Source organism: Cervus elaphus, chromosome 11 (genome assembly GCF_910594005.1).
Source record: "Cervus elaphus chromosome 11, mCerEla1.1, whole genome shotgun sequence".
In the NCBI taxonomy this organism is placed as follows: domain Eukaryota; kingdom Metazoa; phylum Chordata; class Mammalia; order Artiodactyla; family Cervidae; genus Cervus; species Cervus elaphus.
The window spans coordinates 100,384,953-100,411,518 of NC_057825.1; the positions used below are offsets into that span (position 1 = coordinate 100,384,953).

At 51.0% G+C, this 26,566-nt stretch overlaps 1 protein-coding gene across 4 annotated transcripts in view; it reads right to left on the reverse strand.

Moving 5' to 3' along the window:
- Positions 1–26,566, reverse strand: part of KCNIP3 (potassium voltage-gated channel interacting protein 3) — a 92,324-nt gene that overhangs the window by 19,386 nt on the left and 46,372 nt on the right. The window contains exon 1 of one of the 4 annotated variants that reach the window (XM_043918732.1): positions 10,192–10,651. The exons of 2 other annotated variants lie outside the window; for them this stretch is intronic. In XM_043918732.1, the coding sequence (XP_043774667.1) occupies positions 10,192–10,294 (103 nt within the window). In that variant the 5' untranslated portion in view covers positions 10,295–10,651. Of the gene's footprint in view, positions 1–10,191; positions 10,652–26,566 lie in introns of those variants that run through there. One more of the 4 variants, XM_043918733.1, reaches the window with a different exon arrangement.

Below are 26,566 nucleotides of genomic sequence, written 5' to 3' on the forward strand. Positions count from 1 at the left end.
CAAGAATACTGGAGGGGGTTTCCATGCCCTCCTCTGGCGGGTATTCCTGACCGAGGGATGGAACCCAAGTCTCCTGGGTCACCTGCATCGCAGATGGATTCTTTACCCACCAAGTCATCGGGGAAGCCCATAATGCATTTAGTACAGGTTAATTAAAATATTTAAAAGTAATTAGAGCCCCCAGAGCAAGAGAGGGGCGAGAGAGAAAACACCTTTGGTCTGGATGAACCAATGGTGACTTGGAAAATAAGCACAGCTACCCCAGGAGAAACAGTTACAGGATACACACAGGAAATTGACAGATAAGGAAACAGGAAAAGCTAATAAACATGCACATCGGTGTTTAAAATCATGAGTAAGAAAAATGCATCTGAGAAAGATGAGAAAAAAAAGTTACACCCAATGAACCTGCAAAATCAGCAAGTTCCTTACAGAGCCAAGCCTCAGTCAGGAGATGTGGGCTAACTTCTTCCCGAGCTCCGGACTCACCTGCCTGCTTACCACCTGCAAGTGGACACCCAGGAGGTCCTTAGACGGACCAAACCCAAACTGAGCTCCTAATCTCCCCCTGCAAACCCACTCCACCCACAGCCTTCCCCGGCTCAGTTGATGGCAACCCCACCCTGTGGATGCTCTCACCAAAAGCCTGGGCACAGACCTTCCTCCCAGCCCTCAGCCCCTGCAAATCCTGCCAGCACTCCCCTCAACCTGCACCTGCCTCTGAGCCCCCCTCCCACCTCCCCTGGCCCTCCCCGGCAACCATCTCTCCTGCCTTGTCTTCCTGCTTCTGCCCTGCATCCTGCTGGTCTATTTTCCAAATAGGGCTGGAGGAAGCTGCTGAAAACATATCCTCAGGCCCCCTCTGTGCAACAGCCTCCCCCAGGCTCAGAGTATAAACACAGAAGTCCGTAAATGGCCAATAACTGTGCTCCCTGCCCCCCAGCTCTGACCTCATCTCCTGGGTCCCTCCCTACACCGCTCTCTGGATTCAGCCATGCTGCCCCTGCTCAAACCCACCAGGCCCATCCGTTGCTGTCCTCTCTGGCTTGAATGCTCTCCCTTGGAATCCACACTTCCTGCTTTCCTCGGCTTGACTGTTACCTCCTCCAGGGTGTCATGCGCGCCACCATTCCTGTCTTCCCTCATCTGTTTTACTTTCTTCATTTGGCCATGACTTCCTGGTATATACATATTTCTTTGTTTACTGGTGTGATGGACAGAATTTTGTCTCTTTCCACAATTCATATGTTTTGGTTTTGTTTTAATTGCACTATTATTGCATGCATGCCTGTCTGGCTCTTTGCAACCCCAGGGACTGCAGCCCTCCAGGCTCCCTTGTCCATTAGATTTTACAGGCAATAACACTGTGGGTTGCCATTTCTGCTTCAGGGGATCTTCCCAACCCAGGGATCAAATCCCAGTCTCCCATGTTCCCTGCACTGGCAGGCAGATTCTTTACTGCTAAGCCATTGTGGAAGCCCAATTTAAAAAAAAATAACATTAATTTTTGGCTGTGCTGGGTCTTCAATACTGTTCCCCTCAGCAGCAATGAAGTTGGGGCAAGGTGGGGCTACTCTCTAGTTGGGGTGTGTGGGCTACAGCAGTCAAGGCACACAGGTTCACTAGTTGCAGTTCCTGGGCTTTGAAGCACAGGCTCAGTAGTTGTGGGGCATGGACTCAGTTGCTCCTAGGGAGGTGGGACCTTCCCCTGACCAGGGATTGAACCGGCATCTCCTGCACGGGCAGGTGGGTTCTTTATCCATGAGCCGCCAGGGAAGCACTTCCCCCTCCACCCACAACTCCTATGATGAAGCCCTAATCCCCAGTGTGACAAGGTCTTTAGGAGGTACTTAAGGTTAAATGTTAAAAGAAAAAAAAAACACACAAAAGCAAAATGACTGTCTGAGGAGGCCTTACAAATGGCTGTGAAAAGAAGAGAAGTAAAAAGCAAAGGAGAAAAGGAAAGATATACCCAACTGAATGCAGAGTTCCAAAGAGTAGCAAGGAGAGATAAGAAAGCCTTCTTCAGTGATCAATGCAAAGCAATAGAGGAAAACAATAGAATGGGAAAGACTAGAGATCTCTTCAAGAAAATTAGAGATACCAAGGGAACATTTCATGCAAAGAGAGGCACAATAAAGGACAGAAATGGTATGGACCTAACAGAAGCAGAAGATATTAAGAAGAGGTGGCAAGAATACACAGAAAAACTGTACAAATAAGATCTTCACGGCCCAGATAATCACAATGGTGTGATCACTCACCTAGAGCCAGACATCCTGGAATGTGAAGTCAAGTGGGCCTTAGGAAGCTTCACTATGAACAAAGCTAGTGGAGGTGATGGAATTCCAGTTGATCTATTTCAAATCCTGAAAGATGATGCTGTGAAAGTGCTGCACTCAATATATCAGCAAGTTTGGAAAACTCAGCAGTGGCTACAGGACAGGAAAAGGTCAGTTTTCATTCCAATCCCAAAGAAAGACAGTGCCAAAGAATGCTCAAGCTACGGCACAATTGCACTCATCTCACACGCTAGTAAAGTAATGCTCAAAATCCTCCAAGCCAGGCTTCAGCAATATGTGAACCGTAAACTTCCAGATGTTCAAGCTGCTTTTAGAAAAGGCACAGGAACCAGAGATTAAATTGCCAACATCCCCTGGATCATTGAAAAAGCAAGAGAGTTCCAAGAAAACATCAATTTCTGCTTTATGACTATGCCAAAGCCTTTGACTGTGTAGATCACAATAAACTGTGGAAAATTCTTCAAGAGATGGGACTACCAGACCACCTGACCTGCCTCTTGAGAAGCCTGTATACAGGTCAGGAAGCAACAGTTAGAACTGGACATGGACCAACAGACTGGTTCCAAATAGGAAAAGGAGTACGTCAAGGCTGTATATTGTCACCCTGCTTATTTAACTTATATGCAGAGTACATCATGAGAAAACGCTGGGCTGGAGGATGCACAAGCTGGAATCAAGATTGCCGGGAGAAATATTGATAACCTCAGATATGCAGATGACACCACCCTTATGGCAGAAAGTGAAGAAGAACTAAAAAGCCTGTTGATGAAAGTGAAACAGGAGAGTGAAAAAGTTGACTTAAAGGTCAACATTCAGAAAACTAAGATCATGGCATCCGGTCCCATCACTTCATGGCAAATAGATGGGAAAACAGTGAAAACAGTGGCTGACTTTATTTCTTTGGGCTCCAAAATCACTGCAGATGGTGATTGCAGCCATGAAATTAAAAGATGCTTACTCCTTGGAAGGAACGCTATGACCAACCTAGACAGCATATTAAAAAGCAGAGACATTATTTTGTCAACAAAGGTCCGTCTGGTCAAGGCTATGGTTTTTCCAGTGGTCATGTATAGATGTGAGAGTTGGACTGTGAGGAAAGGTGAGTGCCGAAGAATTAATGCTTTTGAACTGTGGTGTTGCAGAAGACTCTTGAGAGTCCCTTGGACTGCAAGGAGATCCAGCCAGTCCATCCTGAAGGAGATCAGCCCTGGGTGTTCACTGGAAGGACTGATGCTGAAGCTGAAACTCCAATACTTTGGCCACCTCATGCGAAGAGCTGACTCATTGGAAAAGACCCTGATGCTGGGAAAGATTGAGAGCAGGAGGAGAAGGGGATGACAGAGGATGAGATGGTTGGATGGCATCACCAACTCAATGGACATAAGTTTGAGTAAACTCCGGGAGTTGGTGATGGACAGGGAGGCCTGGCATGCTGCGGTTCATGGGGTTGCAAAGCGTCAGACACGGCTGAGCGACTGTACTGAACTGAAGGTTAAATGAAATCCTAATTAAGGTGGGGTCTTAATCCAAAAGGATTTGGTGACCTTATAAGAGGATGAAGAGTGATTTCCTTTCCAAAAGGAGGGGAAGGAAAAGACACGTGAGGACACAGCAAGAAGGTGACTGTCTACGTGCGGAGAAGAGAGGCCTCACCAGAAACCAACTCTGCTGGCACCTTGACTGGGGACTTCTAGCCTCCAGAATTGTGGGAAAATACATTTCTGTTGTTAAGGTCCCTGGTCTGATATTCTATTAGGCTTCCCTGGTGACTCAGATGGTAAAGAATCCACCTGCAATGCAAGAGACCCAGAATTGATTCCTGGGGCAGGAAGATCCCCTGGAGGAGGACATGGCAACCCACTCTAGTACTCTTGCCTGGAGAATCCCCTGGACAGAGGAGCCTGGCGGGCTACAGTCTATGTTATGGCAGCTCAAGGAGAACAAGCCAATTGGCCCTCCTGTCTGCTCACAGCTCACCCAGTCTGGAACAGGGCCCCACGCAGTGAGGGAGGTGCCCTGTAACATACGCTGGGTTGGATCCCTCACAGCTCTGTTTTCTTGGGTGGGTCCATGAACTACTGACTGGGGTGTCAACTTTATTTTTTAATTTGGCTGCACCAGGTCTTAGCTGCAGCATGTGGGATGCTCTAGTTGTGACACATGGATCTAGCTCCCCGACCAGGGGTCAAACCTGGGCCCCCTGCATTGGGAAGCAAGAAGTGTCAGCCACTGGACCACAAGGGAAGTCCCTTGGGTGTCAGTTTTAATGTCTCCAGGCTGGGCCTATCTCTTGAAGCAACATTCCCTGTTGCTTACACCTGTTGGGCAGGGGATGGGTGAGGAATCAGAGAGAAGCGATATTCCAAGAATCAGGTACAATGACAACAGGGTCAAAGGGCACCCCGGGGAGGGGGTTCAGGGTATGCCAAGGGGTATGTGAGCAAGAGAACCACCTAAGAGCCAAGGAGAGGGAAGGGCTTGTCTGATCTCCATTCCAGAATGGCCTCTCTGGCCTCGGGTGTCAAACAGAGTGACATAGAGAGGAGAGACTGGCGAGAGGTGTCAAGAAGGAAGCCACTGACCCTGGCTACCAAGTGGACCAGGGCAAGGCTGTCCTGGGCCTAAACAACCACCCGCACGGCTTTCCTCACCACGCTGAGTAGCCCTGTTCGGCAAAACCATGAAGCTAGCTTGCCTCTACAGGCCCCCTTGTGCTCAGCCCTCCCCCTCCCTCTCCAAGGGCTAGTCTGGGAGCATCCCCTCTCCATCAAGTATTCGTGATAACCAGGGGATCAGCAATACAGATTTCACCTCTTTATCAAACAAGCATTTTGTCAAAGGCATGAAAGCATAAGGCTTTAAAAGAAAATTGTTTTATGGTTGAATATTCCATGGTTGTTTGCGCTAGTGGCAAAGAACCTCGCTGACAATGCAGGAGATGTAAGAGATGTGGGTTCGATCCCTGGGTCAGGAAGATCTCCTGGAGGAGGGCATGGCAACCCACTCTAGTTTCTTGCCTGAAGAATCCCATGGACAGAGGAGCCTGGCGGGCTACAGTCCATAGGGTTGCAAAGAGTCAGACACGACTGAAGTGACACATTACACACGCAAAGTCGTACCATGGTCTGACAGGTTACGAACCAGGCTTTCTTCCCGTTGAGTAAAAGCCTTAGTCCCTGTCCCGTGACCCCACTCAACACAGCCCTGCCTGCAGGGGCTAGGGACGGGTGGCTCCGAGTCTTCAGTCCTTTGAGCTAAGGACACAAGGTACTGGGCGACGGGCAGCCCCGTGTATGACCACCCCCCACCTGGCTGCCCTGGCACCCCTGTGAGGCTCTGCACTACAACGCTTCCCTGCCAGCCAGTATCCGGCTTCACTCCCCTTTGCAGCAAAGCTCCAAGCTGCTCTGTCCACACTTGCTGGTTCCAATCCCTCTTGAACCCAGAGGTTGGTCAGCCTGCCCTTGGCGCTGCAGCGCCTTCCTGCAGTGAATGGGCATGACCAGCCCAACACTTGGAACATGTCGGAACTGGCCGAGGGGGCACTGGCTCTGCCCACAGGCAGACCAAACCCCGGAGGAGGCTGTCTCCACGTGGGCACTCCCCATCCTTCCCCTCCCACTCTTCTCCTCACCCATCTACGCAGGCCCCCACAAGCTGCCAGCTCTGCCTCCACCCCATCCACAGGGACCTCCCCTCTGAGGGTGTCTCCCAGGGCCACCCTACGGGGAGGGCCAAGACCCGGCATTTCTGGTGTTCCAGCCTGGTATACAATGGGTGCCCCGTAAGTATGGCTGAACATGGCATATGATTTATCTAGACTCCATACCTGCTGCTTGCAGTGCTGGGCACACCCTGGGGCCACAAGTGTATGGACACAAGTGCTTGCAGCCTTTGGAGGGGTCACCGTAAGTGGGGACAGGGATACAGAAAATTCCAGGACAGTGTCATCTAATACAACCCTGGGGCAGGGATCCAGAAGGGTCAGGGGGAGTTCCCAGGGGGAGAGGGTGCTTCTAATCCCATTCCCCACTGATAGATGAGGCTCCCACTTACAGACAAGGAAGCGGAGCTCAGACAGGAATAGTGATTTTCCCAAGTTATATCAGCATGTCAGGGGCCACGTCAGAGCTGAAAGGCAGCTCTCCGAGCCCCTGGCCAGTGCTCCTTCTAAAACAAGGTTTCTCAACTTTACCACTGACATTTGGGTCTGAGCATTCTTTTACAATTTTTTTTTTTTTTACTTTGCGGCCACACTTCGTGCTATGTGGGATCTCAGCTCCCTGACCAGGGATTGAACCCACACCCTCTGCACTGGGAGCACGGCGTCTTAGCCACTGGACCGCCAGTCCCTTGGCCTGAGCATCCTTTGTGGTGAGGGGCTGCCTGGGCCTTGCGTGATGTTTAGCGGCATCCCTGGTCTCTACCCACTTGATGCCCCTGGTACCCTCCCCATCAGTTGTGGCAATCCAGAACACCTCCAGACACCACCAAATGTCCACTGAGGAGCAAAACTGCTCTCAGTTGAGAGCTACTAGTTAGAACTTGGAAAATGTGGACTGAGATAAGACAGGCAGCAGCCCAAGTCAAGCCTTGGGCCACAGATGTGGACGACAAAGTCCGGTGTCTGGGCCAAGCCAGCCTTACCAGTGAGCACCAAGCTTACCGGTCCAGGCTCACTTTTCACCAGGGTGTCCACACTCATGAGATCCGCTTAGATTTGTGTCCCGTCGGTAACTTTTTCAAGGTGCTTCAGCTCACCACACCCCTGGGGGTGCACTGCTGCTGCTAAGTCGCTTCAGTCGTGTCCGACTCTGTGCGACCCCATAGACGGCAGCGAGGTGTACAGGGGGAAACATTCTATTAGTATCCTCATTTTCTTGTTGCTGTTAAGTTGCTAAGCCATGTCAGACTCTGCGACCCCATGGACTGTAGCCTGCCAGGTTCCTCTGTCCATGGGATTTCCCAGGCAAGAACACTGGAGTGCATCACCATTTCCTTCTCTGGGGGATCTTCCCGACCCAAGGATCGAACCCGCACCTCCTGCACTGCAGGCAGTTTCTTTACCACCGAGCAACCTGGGAATCCGGGAGACCGAGCCTCAAGAAGGCTTGACGCACCAAAGTCGCCCAGTGAGCTAGTGGCCAAGCCAGGCTGGAACTCCCCGTCAATGGAGTCGCCTAGAGACAGAGACTGGTTGGACAGACAGGAAGGTCTTTCAACTTCTGCATCTACTTCTAGAAGCCTGTGTCCCCAGAACTCAAATCCATTAGTTCCTAACAATCCCCAAGGGCACCATAACTCTGGTCTCTTACAGATGAGAGCTACAGAGGCTCAAAGAGGACAAGAGACAACATCCAATTAAGTGCACGTATTCTTGGGGGGCGCCCTCTTCTCGCAGTGCCAGCTCACATCCAGGCTGGGGCCCAAGGGCCTGGGCTCCTCACAGCCCATGACAGTCCCTTAGGCACTGCCTGGCCAATGGGCCCTTCCAGGCACTTAGCCGGCATCATTGCCATCAACATGGACCATCTGGTACTCAGAACTCCCTTCTGACATAGGAAGAGGTGGCTGATCTGAGTGAGAGGATGTTTTCAACCGTGACTCAATTCTGCTATTAACAGTAATCATCCTCTAATTATTGGTGATAGCCATGGTTCACAAAGTTTGGGCATTTACTACACACCAAGAATGATCCTGAGGGCATTAGCACCTTCACTCAACTAGTTCAAAGTCTGCTGCAGCCCTTCGGGCAGGCATTATTATTGGCCTCCCTTTATAGACAGTCAGGCCAAAGCTCAAACAGGTTAAGGGGCTTTACAGCCGGTATGTGTGGGTGATAGGAGGTCCGAGCTCAGGGATCTCTGGCTGACTCTGAGGCTCCATGCACCTCCCACCGCATCGAGACCCCAGAAGTCAAAGGGCATGAGTGGACAGATGTACCAAAAGAGACAAACTGATAAGAGCCAGAAGTGGGCTCCACAGTAAGCCGAATAAACCACCTGTGCTCTGACACGTCTGACCCACCCTGTGAACAAATCCCTTCTTAAAATCGCAAAGGTAAACTTCAAGCTCCCAGAACCACAAGCATGCAAGGCTCCCTTAAGAAGACTCTATAGTGTCAATAAAAAGTAGAGTGAGGCTGGCTGGTGCTCCCAGGCCTTGGTGGTCCCAGGAGGGCCCAAGAAATGGAGGAAGAGTAATGTAGGGCCTCAGATTCCTGAGTACCAAATACCCCCCTGCCTACTATGGACTCCAGGTGGGGCGAGGTAGGGGATGTGGGTGTGCTAGTGCATGCAGGGGGCATGGGCTCTGAGGGCACCACTGGGTGAGATGCCCCCTACCCCTACCTGCATTTCCCATGGAGGTGCCTGTCACAGACTCTTCCTGCCAGGGCCAGTATCCATCCAGCCAAGTGCAGGCCCAGTTTGGGCAATTATCTTCCCAGTGAAAGTCGCTCAGTAGCTCCAACTCTTTCTGACTCCACGGATTGTAGCCCGCCAGGTTCCTCTGTCCATGGGATGCTCCAGGCAAGAATACTGGAGTGGGTTGCCATGCCCTTCTCCAGGGGATCTTCCTGGCCCAGTGATCAAACCCCGGTCTCCTGCATTGCAGGCAGATTCTTTACCATCTGAGCCACCAGGGAAGCCTGTCTCCCCCAGCTACGATGTAAAGTTCAAGATGGCACCTCTGAGAACCACCTTCAGCAAGTCCCTTCTCTCAGGGTCTCCTGAACTCACCTTGAAAAGGTGTGAAGCAGCTCAATGCCTTCTGAAGGGCGCATGGCCACGGACTTCAGCTAACAAGTCAGACCTGGGCTCTGAATCAAGCCGGGCCTTGCTTCCTGGCCCCTGGGCCCCTTCCTGCCCTCAGCAGCCCTTTGCAGGGGGTTGGGGGGCACATCCCTAGGCCAGAGGGTGTGCTGGACGTCCAGAGGCAAGGGCAGTTTCTCGCTCCTCCCCTCCCTGAGCCTCTGGGTTTTAGTCCCAGGAGCTGGAGCCTGGCAAGGTCAGTGGAGTGCTGAGGCAGGCAAGATGCCCATCCTCCCCTGAGGACCGCAGGGGCGCACAGGTGACGGAAAGAAGACTGGCCAGCCCCTTCCCCACAGTCCAGAGGAACAGGACACAGAGGATGAGTTACAGCCCTGGTGGGTCAAGGTCCCCCTTCACAATGGATGTGCCCTGGAGCGGCTTCCTCTCCTGACCTGCCCAGAGGGTGGGAGGTACTGGGACCGGAGGCAACTCTTAAGGGTACCTACCCGTCAAGGGCCCCAGGGACACCATCAGGGTCTGATTTAAGAGCTTGTCTGTCTCCTCGGTTAATATTTATTGGGACAAAAACAGAGGCGCCTGAGGGTTGGTTACCCATTCCTGAGTCTTGCCTGGGGAAAGGGGACTGGATGTGGGCTACCGGTGAAGGGCCGGCCTCATCACGAGACAGAGGTTTTGTGTTACTCGCTGCTGCAGTTACACGCCCTGGGCTGAGGGTCGTCCCTGCTATCTTCACCCTCTGCCACCTCCCACCGCCGGGCGCCAAGCTCACCGGGGGCGGCTCGGACCGGCGGGCCTAGGACAGCCGGGGATGCCAGCTCAAGGCTTCTCCCGGGATCTCGCTTACACCCATCTCATCTCGAAGACCGCGGCTGCACCCCCTCTGGGGCTTTTCAGAGTCTGAGCCCTCTATGCGCCCTTAGATCCAGACCAGCCCTCCGGAGCCAGGAGGGGGCGGTGGCCGAGGCGGGCAGGGCCGCAGAGCACAGCGTCCCCGAGGGCCGCCCCTCGCCGGGTGGACCTGGGCACCCGCACCCCGGAGCGCAAGTGCTGCTCTCTCCCCTCTGACCGCCGGCCCCCGGCGCAGGGCCGCCAAGGGGCGGGAGGCCACGCGTTACCTTCCATGGACATGGGCTCCAGGATGCCGAACTGCTTGAGGACGGCGATGAACAGCAGTACCACCACGGCCATGGCGCACAGCTCCATGCCCTGGATGCCCATGGCGGCCCCTGCTGCCTGGGGCCGGGGCGTGCCCCTCGCCCTCACGCTGCCTCCGGAGGCACCGGGGCCGGTGCAGCCCGCCCGGCCTCTAGGGGAGACCGCGGCTCACATGCCCCCGGCAGGCGGGGCTGCGGGCGGCGGCGGGGCCGGGGCCCCGCGGAGGGCGGCGGCGGCGGCGGCGGCGGCGAGCTGGGGCCGGCCCGGAGGTCGGATGCGGAGCGGCGACAGAGCCGGAGCGCAACTTTCCGAGTCAGCCGGCAAACTTCGAGGCGCGGCGGCGGCGCGGAGCGCAGCTCGCGTGGCCCGCTCTGGCCAGAGGCGCCTCCATGCCCAGAGCGGGCGCCGCGCCTCCTTCGGCCCCTCTCCAGACCCAAGGGCTCCGGGGCACGGGGGCGCGGCGGCGGCGGCGGGGGTCCCCGGCGCTCCCGGTCGCCCCAGCCTCCATCGCGGATCCCCGCGCGCTCATTGGCCTAGGCGCGGCGACCACCAGGGGAGGAGTCCCCGGCAGGCCCCCCCTCCCACCCCGCCACACACACCGCGCGCGCCAGACCGGGAAGGGGCGGAGGGAGGTGGCCCCGCCCCGCACGGGCCAGCCCGCAGACGGTGCCTGGCGCAGAGCCAGCGCTACCCAGCCAGGCCCCGCGTGGCCGAGCGGTCCGCGGTTTTACAGACTCGCTCGTGCGGGGTGGGGCCGTGTGGCAGGGGAGGAGGCCGGGGCCGGAAGGGAGCCGCAGCGCCACCCCCGGGGGAGTCGGGGCCCCGATGGAGGGGCGCGGAGCCTGGCCACCGCCGCTCTTCGCCCGGCGGGCCAGGACACAGCTGGCCTTCGGAGAAGCCGGGAAGCCCTCTCGCCCCAGGGTATTTCCCACAACCATCAGTCCACGGCCGGAGATTGAACTTGGCCCTGGTCTGGCTTCCGTGCAAAAAAATGGAAAAGTTGGTACCCAAAGTTCTCGAGTTCATGCGCTCGAGGCTTTAGGAGGGAGTTGGGCTTTGGCATTAGAGTCTACGAAGCTGAGTTCAAGTCCTGACTTTGCTGCGTGACCTTGGTCGAGTCAGGGACTTGCAGCCTCCTCCTCCTCGTCCACAAAGAGGGGCTGGTGCCTGCCTTTCCGGCTGTGGGAAAGAGCCGAGCGGATGTCAAGTGCTACGTGCGGGCAGTTAGAGGGAGTGCTAAATCGTTTGTGTATCGCTTTCTTCCTGCCCGGGGACACAGAGTGGGAAAGGAAAGCCGCGCAAGGAAGGAGAAAGAAAGGGGAGAGGTGGGGGCGTGGCAGGGCGGAGCCCGGAATCCTCCTAGCCCCAAACTCCGGGACTTGGGGGCCGAAGCCGTGACTCTCTGCTGCCCTCCGGCGGGCGCTGAGGGCGCGGTGCGCTCACCGACCCAGGACTCGGAGCGCGGCCGCGGTGGGCTGCTGTGAACAGTAAGTTCTCCTGTTCTCGGGTTTCTTAGTGCAGTGGGAAATCCAGCCCCGGACCACGCCCGGGAAAGTAAACCCTGTTTGGCCCTAACGCATGAACAATAGCGGCTTCCACTTAGGGAGCCCTGCTACCTGCTCTTCCATTCAACAAATACTGAGCGTGTACTGCGCCCCAAGTGCAGAGGGATGTGGCGTGGCGGAAAACCGCCGCGGGCACAGCCGAGGGCCCTGCTGGAGCTGCAGGCGAGCCGAGCCTTTAGGTTCACTTGTAATCCTTACGGGCTCCCCCAATGGGCATTCCTCTTCTCCCACTTTACAGGTGGAAACACTGAGACCTAGAGGGTGGATTATGGAAGGGGATACAGGTGCACCCCAGGCCTGCTGAGTTCCAGAGCAGATGTTGTCCTGGGACAGGGCACTGCTTCCGGTGGAAGCTGACGCAGAGAAAGGCCTGGCGTCTCTCTTTTCTCTCTGTGCAGTTCAACCTCACTGTTTAACACACGTGGGTAAAAGACTGAGTTATTGGAGATATTTTTAAAGAACTGTAAATCCGCAGCGTTTAACTCCACTTAAGTGGGCATGTGGTGAGTCTCCACTGACCAAAAGCAAGAGGTCTAAGTGGTTCTGTTGGAACCCACGAGTTGCTTGTGTGTAATAATCTAGAAAGGTTAAAAAGCCTTCTGCCATCTAATTTACACACTTCAGTGCTGAGCAAAGTCTAGCCTGTTTCCCAGCTAGTTTGCCAGTCCTCACTCAATAGCCTGGTTAAGAGCCCAGCGGCATGAAACCTCCTCAAGCCTATTCCTCATCCATAAAAGGGGTTTCCGTGGTGGCTCAGACAGTGAAGAAAACGCCTGCAATGTAGGAGATGTGGGTTCAGTCCCTAGGTGGGAGAGGTCTCCTGGAGAAGGAAATGGCAACCCACTCCAATATTCTTGCCTGGAGCATTCCATGGTCAGAGGAGCCTGGCAGGCTACAGTCCATGGGGTGGCAAAGAGTTGACTGAGTGACTAAGGACTCTCACATGCATTCATAAAAGGGGTGGTGGTGGTGATGATCCAGACCCTACAGGGGCTTGTAAAGAATTGAATAATACAAGGACTGGCATCTGTCACAGGCTCTGATGGCCCATGTTCTCCGAGCAGGGTGCCAGACCTAAGATAGATGGAGGGCAGGGGGCAGAGAAGAGAGCAACCATCTTGGGGTGAGTGGGGTTCCTCCTGAGCTGCCCCAACTCTGCTTCTTGCCTCAGTTTCCCCTGGTGCTCCCAAACACCTCCCCCATGACAGCTTCAGTGACTACCCATAAACACCGAGCTAGAAACCAGACATCGATCCCTGGCTATGCAGCGTAAAATATTAACGACGCCTAAGTGGGTACCAGGGCTGAGAGGAGAATGTCCGCTTGCTTGGCATTAGCAGCCCAGGCCAGGGGCCTAATGGATGGGAAGCTGGCTGCCCTGCTCGCTCACGAGCCTGGGGCCTGCCAGCTTGGGGACCGACCCGGGCCCACTGAGGCTGCACTGGCCGCACTCTCACAGCCCACTTGCCCAGGACCCGGAGGGGGAGCTGGCAGACAACCCTCCAAGTCCTGTACATCCTCGCCACACCCATGAAGGGCCAGGCCAGGCCTGGCCTTTTCCAGCTGCCTCTGGCTCCCCTCCCAGGGGGGCATTTGCCCTGGCACTCATTCACCCCTCCTCACCCCCTAAAGGCCTCAGGGGGCAGGAAGCAAGTTGGGTGTTGGCTGTGCTGCCTGATGCCCGCTCTCTGCTTTAGGGGAGGGCCAGGCTCAGGGGAGGAGTGCAGACACAGAAATCTCTGCAGGGCAGGGGGCTGAGGGTGGCCGCAGAGGTCGGACTCCAGGGGCTGCTGGCTCTTCCTCAGGAGACGGGGGAAGGCGGGCGAGGTGGGGATGGCTGAACCCTCACTAGAGACCTTGCAGGTGGTATGGGAGGCCCCAGAAGGACTGATCTAATTTAGAATGTTTCAGAGACCCAGCTGCCTTGGGGCTGGGTGGGGTACCCTCTAAACCTAGGCTTGCACCTCGCACCTGAGGTCATAGTCTTCCTTTGGCCTGGAATATTTTTTTAACTTCTAATTTGGAGTATAGCCAATTAACAATGTTGCGAAAGTTTCCGCTGGACAGCAAAGGGACTCAGCCATACATATACATGCATCCATTCTCCCTCAAACTCCCCTCCTATCCAGGCTGCCACGTGACATTAAGCAGGGTTCCCTGTGCTGTACAGTAGGTGCCTGGAATATTTTTGATGCCACACCAGTTCTACCACCAGGAAGCCACCCTGGAGCCCTGCACTAACCCCCGGCATGAGCGCCGTCTCCTTTGAGCCCCAAGGCCTCTGCTGCCTGGGCCACCCCTTCCGTGCTGCGTGCTGGCTGTCAGCCCCCACACTTCCCATGATCCTGGTCCTCTTTTCTCACCAGCTGCCCTGCCCACTCCTGTGAGTGCAGACCCTGTCAGCTTGGCCAGCGTTCACTGGGTGCTGCCTGCTTACTGTTCCTGACCACCTAGCTGCCCAAGGATTTCGAGAGGTCTTTCAGCTCTTAAGGGAGAAATTGGGACGGACACATGCTGTTTAAGAGACCCATTTCCTGCAAACAGCCCAGCAAGTTGTTCCTGTCCCAACTCCCTGGACGGCAGGCCTTCCTTGGTTCTAGTACATTCTATTGGGCAGAACGGGCACCATGCAATTTAGTCATCCTTCTCATATTTCATAACAGCCGAACGAGAATGCCCAGGAGTGGAATTCCACAGCCAAAGAAATGCCTCTAAGATTCCTCCCTGTGATGTCCCAGGGCTCCTGAAATGCAGTGCAGGCAAAGCTGATCACGCAGTCTCACCCCAAACCAGTCCCTCCTCAAGCTCACGGCTTGAGGCTGTCACGGCTGCTCAGGCCCAAACCCTGGCTCTTAGACTGGGTTCTGCCTGTCCCCACCCCTGCCCCACTCCTGTTTGTCACTCAGCGCAGGCAGCGGCCTCCTTCTCCTCCATCTCTGCTCCTCCTGGACCCCCGACACCGCCCTGCAAGCCCCCCCACCTCCCCCCGTCCTCCTGTCTCCGTCCAGCAGCCAGAGCGATCATCTCAAGGTGAACATCAGGTCCTTCTCTTGCTTGAAACCTCAGTGACTCTCTGACTCAACCTGCTCCATATTTCTCCGTCTGATTTGGTAGCAGCACCCTGATTTCTGGCCAGTGTAGGAAGCTCCTGGCCTCAGGCCAGAAATTCAGAGGTTTGGGGACATGACTGGTCCATCGGCAATGACTCTTCTTTCCAACTCCATAATTCTGCTTAAGTGCCGTGCGACTGGCCCAGGGATGGGCACCACAGGGGCCAGGGTGATGAGAGACCTCCATGGGACTGGCCCTGGGACAAGAGAGAAGCTCTGTCTCTTACTATGACAGATAGTTGGCCAGCCTGCCACCACGTGAGGACAGCAACCCTGAGAATGTAGCCCCTTCATGAGAAAATAGAGCCAAGGGTGGAGAGAAGGAGATTGAGTCCCATTGACGGTGTTGTGTGCCTGGATCCAGCTGTCCCTGATGGCACATCCAAACCTATTTATTCCAGTGAGAGGAGCCGATAAATCCCCCTATTGTTGCTTAAACCGATGTGAGCTGGGTTGCTGTCCCTTGCGACCAAGATGGTCCTGATGATTGAATTCTCCATGACTCACAGACCAAAGATCAAAATCCCTAACAAGCCCCATGAGAGCTGCTGGCATCTTCTGAGCACTCACTATTACGAGGTGCTTCAGTATAGCTCACAGATTAGTCTCCCTTATTCCTCACAGATTCCGATCTCTTGACAAGACATTAAAGCACAGAGTGGTTAATGCTTTGTTGAAGGGCACACAGCTGATAAACCACAGTGTTAGGATTTGAATCCAAGCAGTCAGCTCCACAGCCTGTGATTTAAAAAAAAAAAAAAATTTGTTTATTTGGCTGCATTGGGTCCTAGCCACAGTGTACAGCCTTCTGGGAATCTTAGTTCCCCAGCCAGGGATCAGACCCGCGTTCCTGCATGTGAAGGCAGATTCTCAACCATCGAACCACCAGGGAAGTTCTCAGAGCCAGCGATTGTAACCCAGCAGCACCTTATCCCTCTAGACCCGCACGGTCAGGCTCCTCCACCTCTCCTCTGCTCACAGGACCCCACCCATGCCCTCAGCTGCCAGGCCTCTCCCTCCCCAGGTCACTGTGCGGGCTTCCCTCAGCCATAGTGCCCGCCCTCCTCCTCCTCTTCACCCACCCTAGTCATTCTTTGGGTCTCAGCCTAATGTCCTATCTACAGAGGTGACTTTCCTGGCCTCCTCCCCCTTGTTAGTCTCTACATTCGGCTGAGGCTGGTCATGTGAACCAGGGCCAAGTCCCTATTTGCAACCCTGACCTGTCGGCAGACTTGGCCAAGGCATTACACCTCTCCGAGCCTTCCTTTCCTTCTTGCAAGATGGGGTCACTTAGTGACATTTACCCGCCTGTCACACTGTGAGCTGTGAGCATCTGACAAGCTGATGGATGTGAAAGCATTCTGAGCCACACATGAGGGACCTTGTTCTTGAAGGAGCTGCTTTCTCAGAGCCAGGACCACCTAGGGAGTGACAGAAAGGGGTCCAGTATTGCCTTATTTCATTGCCCAAGCCCTCCAATCGAACAGACCCATGGGACCACACAGAACCTATTCACATAATCTCTGTCCCAGCCCAACTTCAGATGAAATGTGAGAGATTTATGGCCACAGGTAACAGAAAACCTCCATTCATTAGCTTAAACCACAAGGAACTCTATCATGTCACGTACGGGAAGTCCAGTAGGAGGCTGGCTCCAGGGACAGTCAGTTCAGATTCAACAGTACCTTTAAAGATCTGGTTTCTTGTATCTACCTACACTGCAAGCCACAGAGTGTCTGTCTTATTCACAGTAGACTGACCTCATGATCACAAGATGGATGCACAGTTCCAGACATCACACCCTGGCATATCCTGGAAAATAAGAAGGGACCATCTCTTCCTATGTCTCTTATTTATAGCAGGGACAATCCCTCATGTTTCATTGGCTGGATTTGTTTCACATGCCATCCCTAAACCAGTTGCTAGCAAGAGGAGTGAGAACACCAGTGTAGCAAAGACTGCTGCAGAAGCCTTAAGACAGTGAGTAGCCCTTTCTAAACAGGGAGAAGGTAAGGAGTACATTGAGGCAAACAAACAACATTGTCTGCACAAAAACCTGTTTACGGTACCTAGGCCCAAGGTCCAAGGTCTTACCCATCTGCCTGCTGAGTAAAGAGATATTAAATAAAGAGAATCAATTTCCTCCAATGCAGAGTTTTAAAAAGGCTTCAGATTGTGTCTCATCGACCCCTACTGATAGGCCTCTCCATGGGTGGGGCTTAGATAAGTCAATGATGTAAGTATTTATTGAGCCCTCACCCTGTGGATGGTGCCGATTCCTTTTGCAAAGGAATCGGCTTCTTCTTCTTCTTTTTTTAAATATTTTATTTTTTTATTTACTTATTTATTTGACTGGGTCTTAGTTGCAACATCAGGTGGCCAAAGTATTGGAGCTTCAGCTTCAGCATCAGTCCTTCCAATGAATGTTCAGGGTTGATTTCCTTTAGGATGGACTGGTTTGATCTCCTTACTGTCCAAGAGACTCTCAAGAGTCATCTTCAGCACCATAGTTCAAAGTCAGGCTGCATCGGTTCAAATCGTGGCTTCTCCACTTATTAGCCATGTGATCTTAGGCAAGTAACTTAGCCTCAATTGATTCAGTTCCTGCAACCATAAGTGGGAATGGTGATATCTATATCAAGTGAGTGTTGAGGGTAAAATAAGTACATGTAAAACACTTAGAACAGTGTCCTTTGCCCATTTGAGGGCTGTAGCTTCTATTGTTATTACAAAAAAAGGATTTGTTGCACATCCTAATGATGCTCAGAGGCCAAGGAGGAATATGGGTGAGCTTGAATACGTCTGTGTTTTTAACCATACAAATGCCACTATATCACTCAACTCCCTTGAGAGCAGAAAAGGAAGTCCCAATCATAATGGAATAGCTGGCATCAGCTCTCTCTTACCACGGAAAACAACTGGGAAAAAAATGTAAAACAACTCTATGCGGGCATTGGACAGCAATTAACACAGGATAATGGTCCTTGAGAGACAGAATCACTTTAAATGATTCCCACATTCATTTCATCTGATCATGTTTTTCCAAAATGCTGAAAAAGTGCAGTAAAACCTCCCAGCACTGGTGGTCACACTGGGTAGAGGAAAAAGAAATCAGAGTTCAGAAATGCTTAAGTGGCCGTGATTTAAGGAGGGCAGGGATCTGGAAAGGAAGAAGCCACAGTGAAGGATCAGCCCCCAAAATCTATATGAAACTGTCCCCTGGTCCTTAGTTCAGGTTGTGCACGAACAGGGAACTTCAAGAGGACTTGCCGAAAATAGCTGCTGGGAAGCCTGATTGCTGATCAGAGATTTCAGAGGTCACACAGCTCCAAGGAAATACTGAGGTTCACACCCAGCCAAAAGGGAGGACACTGGTGAAACCCTGTGCTTTCCTTTGAGATCACGAAAGCCACACTTCAGAATTAAGACCGTACCTTAAGAAAACAGCTACACTCTATAAATAAGGAGAAAAGCTGAAACAGACCTGCCTCAACAAAGCCAAAAAGTAAGCTTTGACAGAGTTAGTGTGATTTGCTAGGAATTTAACTGCCTGCCAACACAAAGCTTAACACGCTTTACGGGAAGAGAAACTAATCCAGAGGATCCACAGCATCTCATTTACAGTGTTCGCCCTGCAATGAAAGATTGCTAAACATAAGAAGGAAAAGGTGGCCGATCATGGAGTTAACAGAAACAGAACGCAGAGGTGACCCAGATGCTGGGGTTAGCAGATGTGCGTGAGCGCTCAGCTGCTTCAGTCACGTCTGACCCTGCGACCCCAGGGGCTGCAGCCCACCAGGCTCCTCTGTCCATGGGATTCTCCAGGCAAGAACACTGGAGTGGGTTGCTATGCCCTCTCCAGGGGATCCTCCCAACCCAGTGATCAAACCCACGCTTCTTACATCTCCTTCGTTGGCAGGTGGGTTTTTTTTTTTTTTTTTTTAACCACTCATGCCACCTGAGAGGCCCAGGGTTAGCAGATAAGAACTTCAAAATAACTGTAATTAATATTTTTATAAATGGAAAAAGAAATGGATGAGATGAATGAAAAGATGAAGTTTAAATTTTAACAGAGAATTGGGATCTCGTGTCAGTTAGGGTTTGGTAAGGGAAGCAGAGCCACCATCAGTGATATGGAATAAGGGGTTAATTATAAGAATGAGTCCTTACACAACAGTGGCAGCTGAGGAAGAAGTCTATGGAAGGCGGTCCCTCTGACTATGCTTGAAGTTGCTGTATGTCAGCAGTTCCAGAAGACAGGGAAAAAAAAAAACAAAACTGGACATGAAGTGAAGGTGAGAAGAAATTGGAATCCACATCTGCCTCTCACTGCCTCCAACCCTGACAACACAGGGGACCCATAGAAGCCGATCCCATCTGCTAAACAGCTGCACATGGCTCAGTATTCAACAGAAAGTGAAAAGTCGTACCAGGAAACAAGAAAATACAGCTCACATTCAGGGGGAAAAAACCAAAACAGGCAAAAGTAACCGTCTCTGGGCTTCCCTGGTGGCTCAGTGGTAAAGAATCCATCTGCCAATCCAGGAGACATGGGTTTGATCCTTGATCTAGGAGGATCCCACATGCCACGGAGCAGCTAAGCCCATGCGCCACAGCTCTTGAGCCTGGAATCCGCAACTACTGAACGCAAGTGTCACAACTACTGAAGTCCAAGTGCCCTAGAGCCCATGTTCTGCAACGAGAAGCCCGAGCACCGCAACTAGAGAGCAGCCCCTGCTCGCCTCAATTAGAGAAACGCCCCTGTAGTAATGGAGACCCAGCACGGTCAAAGATAAATAAATAACATGATAAAAAAGAGGAAGAAACTGTCTCTGAGCATCATAGGATGCCAGATTTAGCAGACAAAGACTTCAAAGTAGTTATTAAAATATATTCAAAGAATGTAAGGAAACCCTATTTTAAAAATTGAAGGAAAATATGACTGATGACTTACTGGATGGAGAATCTCAATAAAGTGAAAGAAAATATAAAAGAACCAGATGGAAATTCTGGAGAATTAAAAGTCAAGTAACTGAAATTTAAAATTCATTAGAGGGGTTCACTAGCAGATTTGACCTGGCAGAACAATCAGTAACATTGAAGACATATGAATAGGAATTACTAAAACAAAAGAACATAAAGAAAAATGAAGAGTCTCAGATACTTGTGGACAAATATTAAACATACCAACATATGTGTGATGAGAGTCCCAGAAGAATTGGAGAAAGGAGCAGAAAAAATAGTTGGAGAAATAATAGCCTGAAGTTCCCCAGTTTAACGGAAAACATAAATCTATGGATCCAAGAAGCGCAAATAATCCAAAATATACTCATGAAGATATTCGCACCTATACACATCATTGTCAAATGGAGTACAAAGAAAAAATCTCAGAAGCAGCAAGAGAAAATGGACACATCATATACAGATGACAATATGAGTTTAAGCTGATTTCCCATCAAAATTATGGAGGCTGGGAGGAAGGGATAGTTAGGGAGTTTGGGATGAACATGTACACACTGCTACACTTCAAATGAATAACCAGCAATGACCTACCATATAGCACAGGGAACTCTGCTCAGTGTTACCTACTTGGGTGGTAGGTGGTAGGAGTTCGGGGGAGAATGGATACATGTGTATGTATGGCTGAATCCCTTCATTGTTCACCTGAAACTATCACCACATTGTTAATTGGCTATTGTTGTTGTTCAGTTGCTAAGTTGTGTCTACTACCCTGACACAAAATAAGCTTTTTAAAAATGGGGGCTCGGAAAGCAGTGGAATGACATAGTTAAGGTGCTGAAAGAAAACATAAATTACCATCCAAGAATTCTTCATTTAGCAAAAACTACCCTTCAAAAGGGCTTTCCTGGTGGGTCAGATGGTAAGGAATCTGCCTGCAATGCAGGAGACCAGGATTTGATCCCTGGGTGGGGAAGATCCCATAGAGAAGGGAACGGCTGGCTACCCATTCCAGCATTCTTGCCTGGAGAATTCCATGGACAAAGGAGCCTGGCGAACTACAGTCCATGGGGTTGCAAAGAGTCAGACACGACTGAGCGACTTTCACTTTTCAACTTTCAAAAATGGAGATAAAGACTTTCGCAGATAAACGAAGAGGATTCATTACTATGAGAACTGCCTAATGAGAAATACATAAGAAAGTCCTTCACATTGAAAGAAAATAATTCAAATCCACAGAAGGAAACAAAGTGTGCCAGAAATAGTAATTATGTGGATAAATTTAAAATATTGTATAAATATATTTTTAAAAATTTCTACTCTTAAGTTCTTTAAAAGATATAAGTTTGCATAAACCAATAATTACAACACTGTATGTTCTGGCTTATAACAATATATGGATATAACATATGTGATGATAAAAAAAGAAGAGAGAAAAAGAAAACATTGGAGGAAAGTTTTTACATTTTATTGAAACTAATTTAATATTACTCTGAGGTAAACTGTGATAAATTAAAATGTATACTGTAATCCCTAGAAGATCCACTAAGCAAGTAACTCAAATAGTTTCGAAAATCAACAGAGGAATTTAAATGGTACACTAAAAGAAATTTGTTTTCCACGCCAGGTGGCAGTAAAGGAGTAAGAGAATAAAAAAGTGTCACTTAGAAACAAGTAGTAAAATGATGGATTAAATACAACTGTAACAATGATTAGAGTAAACGTGACTGAACTAAAAATGAATGGGAAAAAAACTGGAAAGAATATAAGGAAGATGTGGGCAAAGGACAAAGTTGAAAAAGACTAACAAATGTATAAGCAGAGTCCCAAAATAAGAGGAGAGAGAAAAAGGGACAGAATTAAAATCTGAAGAAATAATGGCAGAAAATTTCCCCAAACTGATGAAAGCTATCACACCACCCTTTCAACAAGGTCAACAAAACCCAGGCAGAATAAATACAAAGAAAACCACAGTTAGGCATGTCATGGTCAAACTGCTGAAAACCAACAGTAGAGAGAAAACTTTAAAGGCATCCAGATGAAAAAAGACATCCAGTGGGTGGGGAAGAATGAGTACAAACGACGGCAGATTTTGCAACAAAAACCACAGAAGCCAGAATACAGTGGAATTCCAAAGTACTTTTTTTCCAAAGTACTCTAGGAGGAATAATAGGCCAATCTATAATTATATACCCCCCAAAAAATAATGTCCCTCAAAATGAAGGATTAAGACATTAAGGCAGATTAAGACATTCAGAGCTTAAACCCAAGAGAGTTTTTCATTTAGACACGTTACACAAGGAGTACTAAAGAGATGAAGTTCCCCATCGTGGAACCAGCTTCTAGAAGTGTCTTTGCCCATCAGAGGAGTCTCTGGGATCTCTCAGCATCTTGGCCAGAATCAAGGCCAGTGGTCTCTGGAAGGAAAGAACTTCATGTAGCTTAGTTAAGCAGTTCAAGTTCCATGGCTCTCATGGTCTGGAAAGACTTGGAAAGCATGCAAGAACTGAGCAACCCGACCAAGTGCGCACATCTCCAGTGTCACCATGCTGGGGGAACCCTCACTGCCTACTTGAAGGGAAAACAGTCTTTTGATTGCTCATTGACCTGCTTGATCCCCCCTTGGTCAGAAGGAGAGGATCTCTCTTCATGCTTCCATCCCTGTGCAAGACTTATCCAAATCCCCGTCTGTTGCCCCAGGGGTTTCAGAATCTAGTAACACTGAATGAGTGATGGAATGCTTAAGGGCATCATGCTCTTAGGGCCCCTAAGAGCATGTCCACTGTCCACTGTGATGGAGAATTCCTGTTCTCTCCCTCAGGTGGAGGACTTCTCACCTCTTCTTGTGTCTTTTCTTAACCTTACCCAGCTCCATCCCAGGGGAACCAACCAGTTCCAAAATGACAGGACCAGATAAGGGCAGGTGTAGTTCTCAGCAACTTCACTTCAGACCCTTAGAGGTTTGGTTTTGTTTTGCTTTTTGCTTTTGCTTGTTTGTTTGTTTTGGCTGTTAAAAATTTAACGTCTTAAAAAAAAAAAAAGAATGAATTTACTTGGCTGCCCCTGGTCTCACTTGCAGTATGTGGGAGCTAGTTCCCTGACCAGGGACTGAACCCAGGGCCCTGCATTGGGAGCGTGGAGTCTCAGCCACTGGATCCCCAGGGAAGCCTTGAAACCCTTGGAGTTTATGTAGCGCCCACCATGTTGATTTGTGAGTTTCGCTGGGTCCATTTCTAGTTCTCAGCGGACCTCGGCTCTCCCGCCTCTGTGTTGGCAAGAGGACAGCGTGATGGTGAGTCAGGAGTTCCGGGGCTGTGCAGCCTACGTCTTGCTGCTCTCCACCTCCCTGGGCCTCAGGTCCTCACCTCCAAAGTGGGGAAAACATTCTTTAATCCGAGGGACACCCCCTTGTATGCGGTCATGAGACTCAGGTGCATCCATGCATGCGAGAGCGTGCTGAGCAGTGAGGGGCTCTATGGACATGCTGGCCAGTGCCGCAGTATTTTAGTGCAGCGCTGAATCAGGGCTGAGTCTCTGCACGCAAGAGGTGCCCAGGAAGCATCGTTGGCCAGCTCGGAGTCTGCCTGTTCCCCCTGGCATTCGCCCCAGTCACAGGGGGCCATCAATCCTCGTGTTTTATGACAACGCGGCTAAGTGCTCTCAAATCACAGCTTTGTTGCTGATCTGTAAAGATGTCTGGACGAAAGTATTTCTTTGTCTGAACTCGAGCCAAGGGCCCAAGGGTGTCCTGGGGAATTTCCACCCGGCACGCTGCTTACTCGGCTTCTGTGGTGGCCTCTGGCAGCTCGGGGAGGTATGTTATTACACATGCCCTGGTCAGCTGGATACAGATGAATGACTTGGGAATCCAAACCTTGGGATGGAAAATAGCAGGGGAGATGCCAGAGTTCCAGAGAGGGTGCCGGGGCTGGAAGTCCAGGATCTGAGTCCCACCTTTGTCTCCAGCCTGTCCATCCCCCTCCCCGAGCCCAGTGGAGGGAGGGAACTGGGTAATCGTTGTAATAGCAGCATCTTCATCTATTGAGTGCCCGTATTCTAGGCACTGACACGTGCATGCTAAGCCATTTCAGTTGTGTTCAACTCTCTGTGGACCCATGGACTATAGCCCGCCAGGCTCCTCTCTCTCTGGGATTCTCCAGGCAAGAATACTGGCGTGGGTTACCGTGCCCTCCTCCAGGGGGTCTTCCCAACCCAGGGATCGAACTGATGACGCTTGTGGCTCCTACATCAGGTTCTTTACCACTAGTGCTACTGGGAAGCCCCAGGAACTGACGTACGTAATAGCATGCCATCCTCAACATCCCTATTAGCATCCCCAGTCACAACTGCAAACAACACAGGCTGCACACTTCCCCTACCCACTGTCAAAAGCATCAAAATTCTAACCTGAACAGGTGCTCTGAGAATGTCCCTGGAAATACCCAACTCTTCTCAGAGTGCTGGACTGGCTGAGGGCGGGCACTTGTTTCTATTTTATTTATTAATTAATTTTTTTGGACCACACTGCACCGTATTCGAGATCTGAGTTCCCTGACCAGGGACTGAACATGTGCCCCCTGCCCTGGAAGCGCAGAGTCTTAACCACTGGCCCACCAGGCAAGTCCATGAGAATGGACACTTGTGAGGCCCTCACAGAGGACAGGTCAAGGACCAGAGGAGGAAAAATGGTCTAGATTCTTCCTTCAATCTGGAGAGTCACAAGAGTTCAGAATAGAAGAGGCCTAGGTTCACTCACGCATTACACATTCAACACGTATTTTATTTTCTACTTTGTGTCTGGCAGACACTGCCACTGGCCTCAAGGAGCTGACATTCTCGAGGGCAGACAGACAGTGAAACAGTTATGATAGAGAAGTAAGGACTGTGATGGGAGAAATACGTCAGAGGAGCTCCCAGCTTGGACGCAAGGTCCAGACCAGGTTTCCCATAGGGAGCTTGGATGGGAAACGTCTAAAGGCCAGGAAGGGTGTGTGGAGGCTTCGGGGAGATGGGCCAGGCTATGAAGCTTGGGGCAGAAGGGTGGGCGGTGTGTGGGACTGAAGGTGAGCTGGTATCATGATCAGAGGGAGCACGGCCCAGGGAGGCAGGGCCGCTGGGGCCCAAGGTCAAGCCTGAACTGGGACAGGGCTTCATTTCTAGGGCAATGCAGCGTCTGGTGTGTTTTGGTTTATTTCCGTTATAGTAACCACTGCAGCATGTGCTATCACTCTTAAAATGAAAGCGTCAGTCACTCAGTCGTGTCCGACTCTTTGCGACCCCATGGACTGTAGCTCCTCTGTCTCTGGGGTTTTCCAGGCGAGAACACTGGAGTGGATTGCCATTTCCTCCTCCAGGGGAATCTTCCTGACCCAGGGATTCAACCCACATCTCTTACATCTCCTGTGCTGGCAGGCAGGTTCTTTACCACTAGCACCACCTGGAAAGCCCAAATGAAGTATAACCTTTAAAAATTGTGAATCTCTATATTATACACCTGTAACTTATATAATAAACTGTGTGGCGTGGGAGTGGCTGAGAGGAGCTCCCCCACGTCCAAGGTTGGGGTGGGGGGGCCGAGAAGAGCTATCCCACATTTGAGGTCAGGAGTGGTGGCCAGAGGAGCTACCCCATGTCCATGGTCAGGAGCACTGGCTGAGAGGAGCTACCCCATGTCCAAGGTAAGGAGCAGCGGCTGTGCTTTGCTGGAGCAGCCGTGAAGAGATACCCCACGTCCAAGGTAAGAGAATCCCAAGTAAGACAGTAGGTGCTGAGAGAGGGTATCAGAGGGCAGACAGACGGCAACCACAATCACAGAAAACTAGCCAATCTGATCACAGGACCACAGCCTTGTCTAACTCAATGAAACTAAGCCATGCTGTGTGGGGCCACCCAGGACGGTTGGGTCATGGTGGAGAGGTCTGACAGAATGTGGTCCACTGGAGAAGGGAATGCAAACCACTTCAGTATTCTTGCCTTGAGAACCCCATGAACAGTATGAAAAGGCAAAAAGATAGGACACTGAAAGATAAACTCCCCAGCTCGGTAGGTGCCCAATATGCTCCTGGAGATCAGTGGAGAACTAACTCCAGAAAGAATGAAGGGATGGAGCCAAAGCAAAAACAACACCCAGCTGTGGATGTGACCAGTGATGGAAGCAAGGTCCAATGCTGTAAAGAGCAATATTGCATAGGAACATGGAATGTTAGGTTCATGGATCAAGGCAAATTGGAAGTGGTCAAACAGGAGATGGCAAGAGTGAATGTCAACATTCTAGGAATCAGCGAACTAAGATGGACTGGAATGGGTGAATTTAGCTCAGATGACCATTATATCTACTACTGTGGGCAGGAATCCCTTAGAAGAAATGGAGTAGCCATCATAGTCAACAAAAGAGTCCGAAATGCAGTACTTGGATGCAATCTTAAAAACAACAGAATGATCTCTGTTCGTTTCCAAGGCAAAGCATTCAATATCACAGTAATCCAAGTCTATGCCCCAACTAGTAATGCTGAAGAAGCTGAAGTTGAACGGTTCTAGGAAGACCTACAAGACCTTTTAGAACTAACACCCAAAAAAGATGTCCTTTTCATTATAGGGGACTGGAATGCAAAAGTAGGAAGTCAAGAGACACCTGAAGTAGCAGGCAAATTTGGCCTTGTAGTACAGAATGAAGCAGGGCAAAGATTGATACAGTTTTGCCA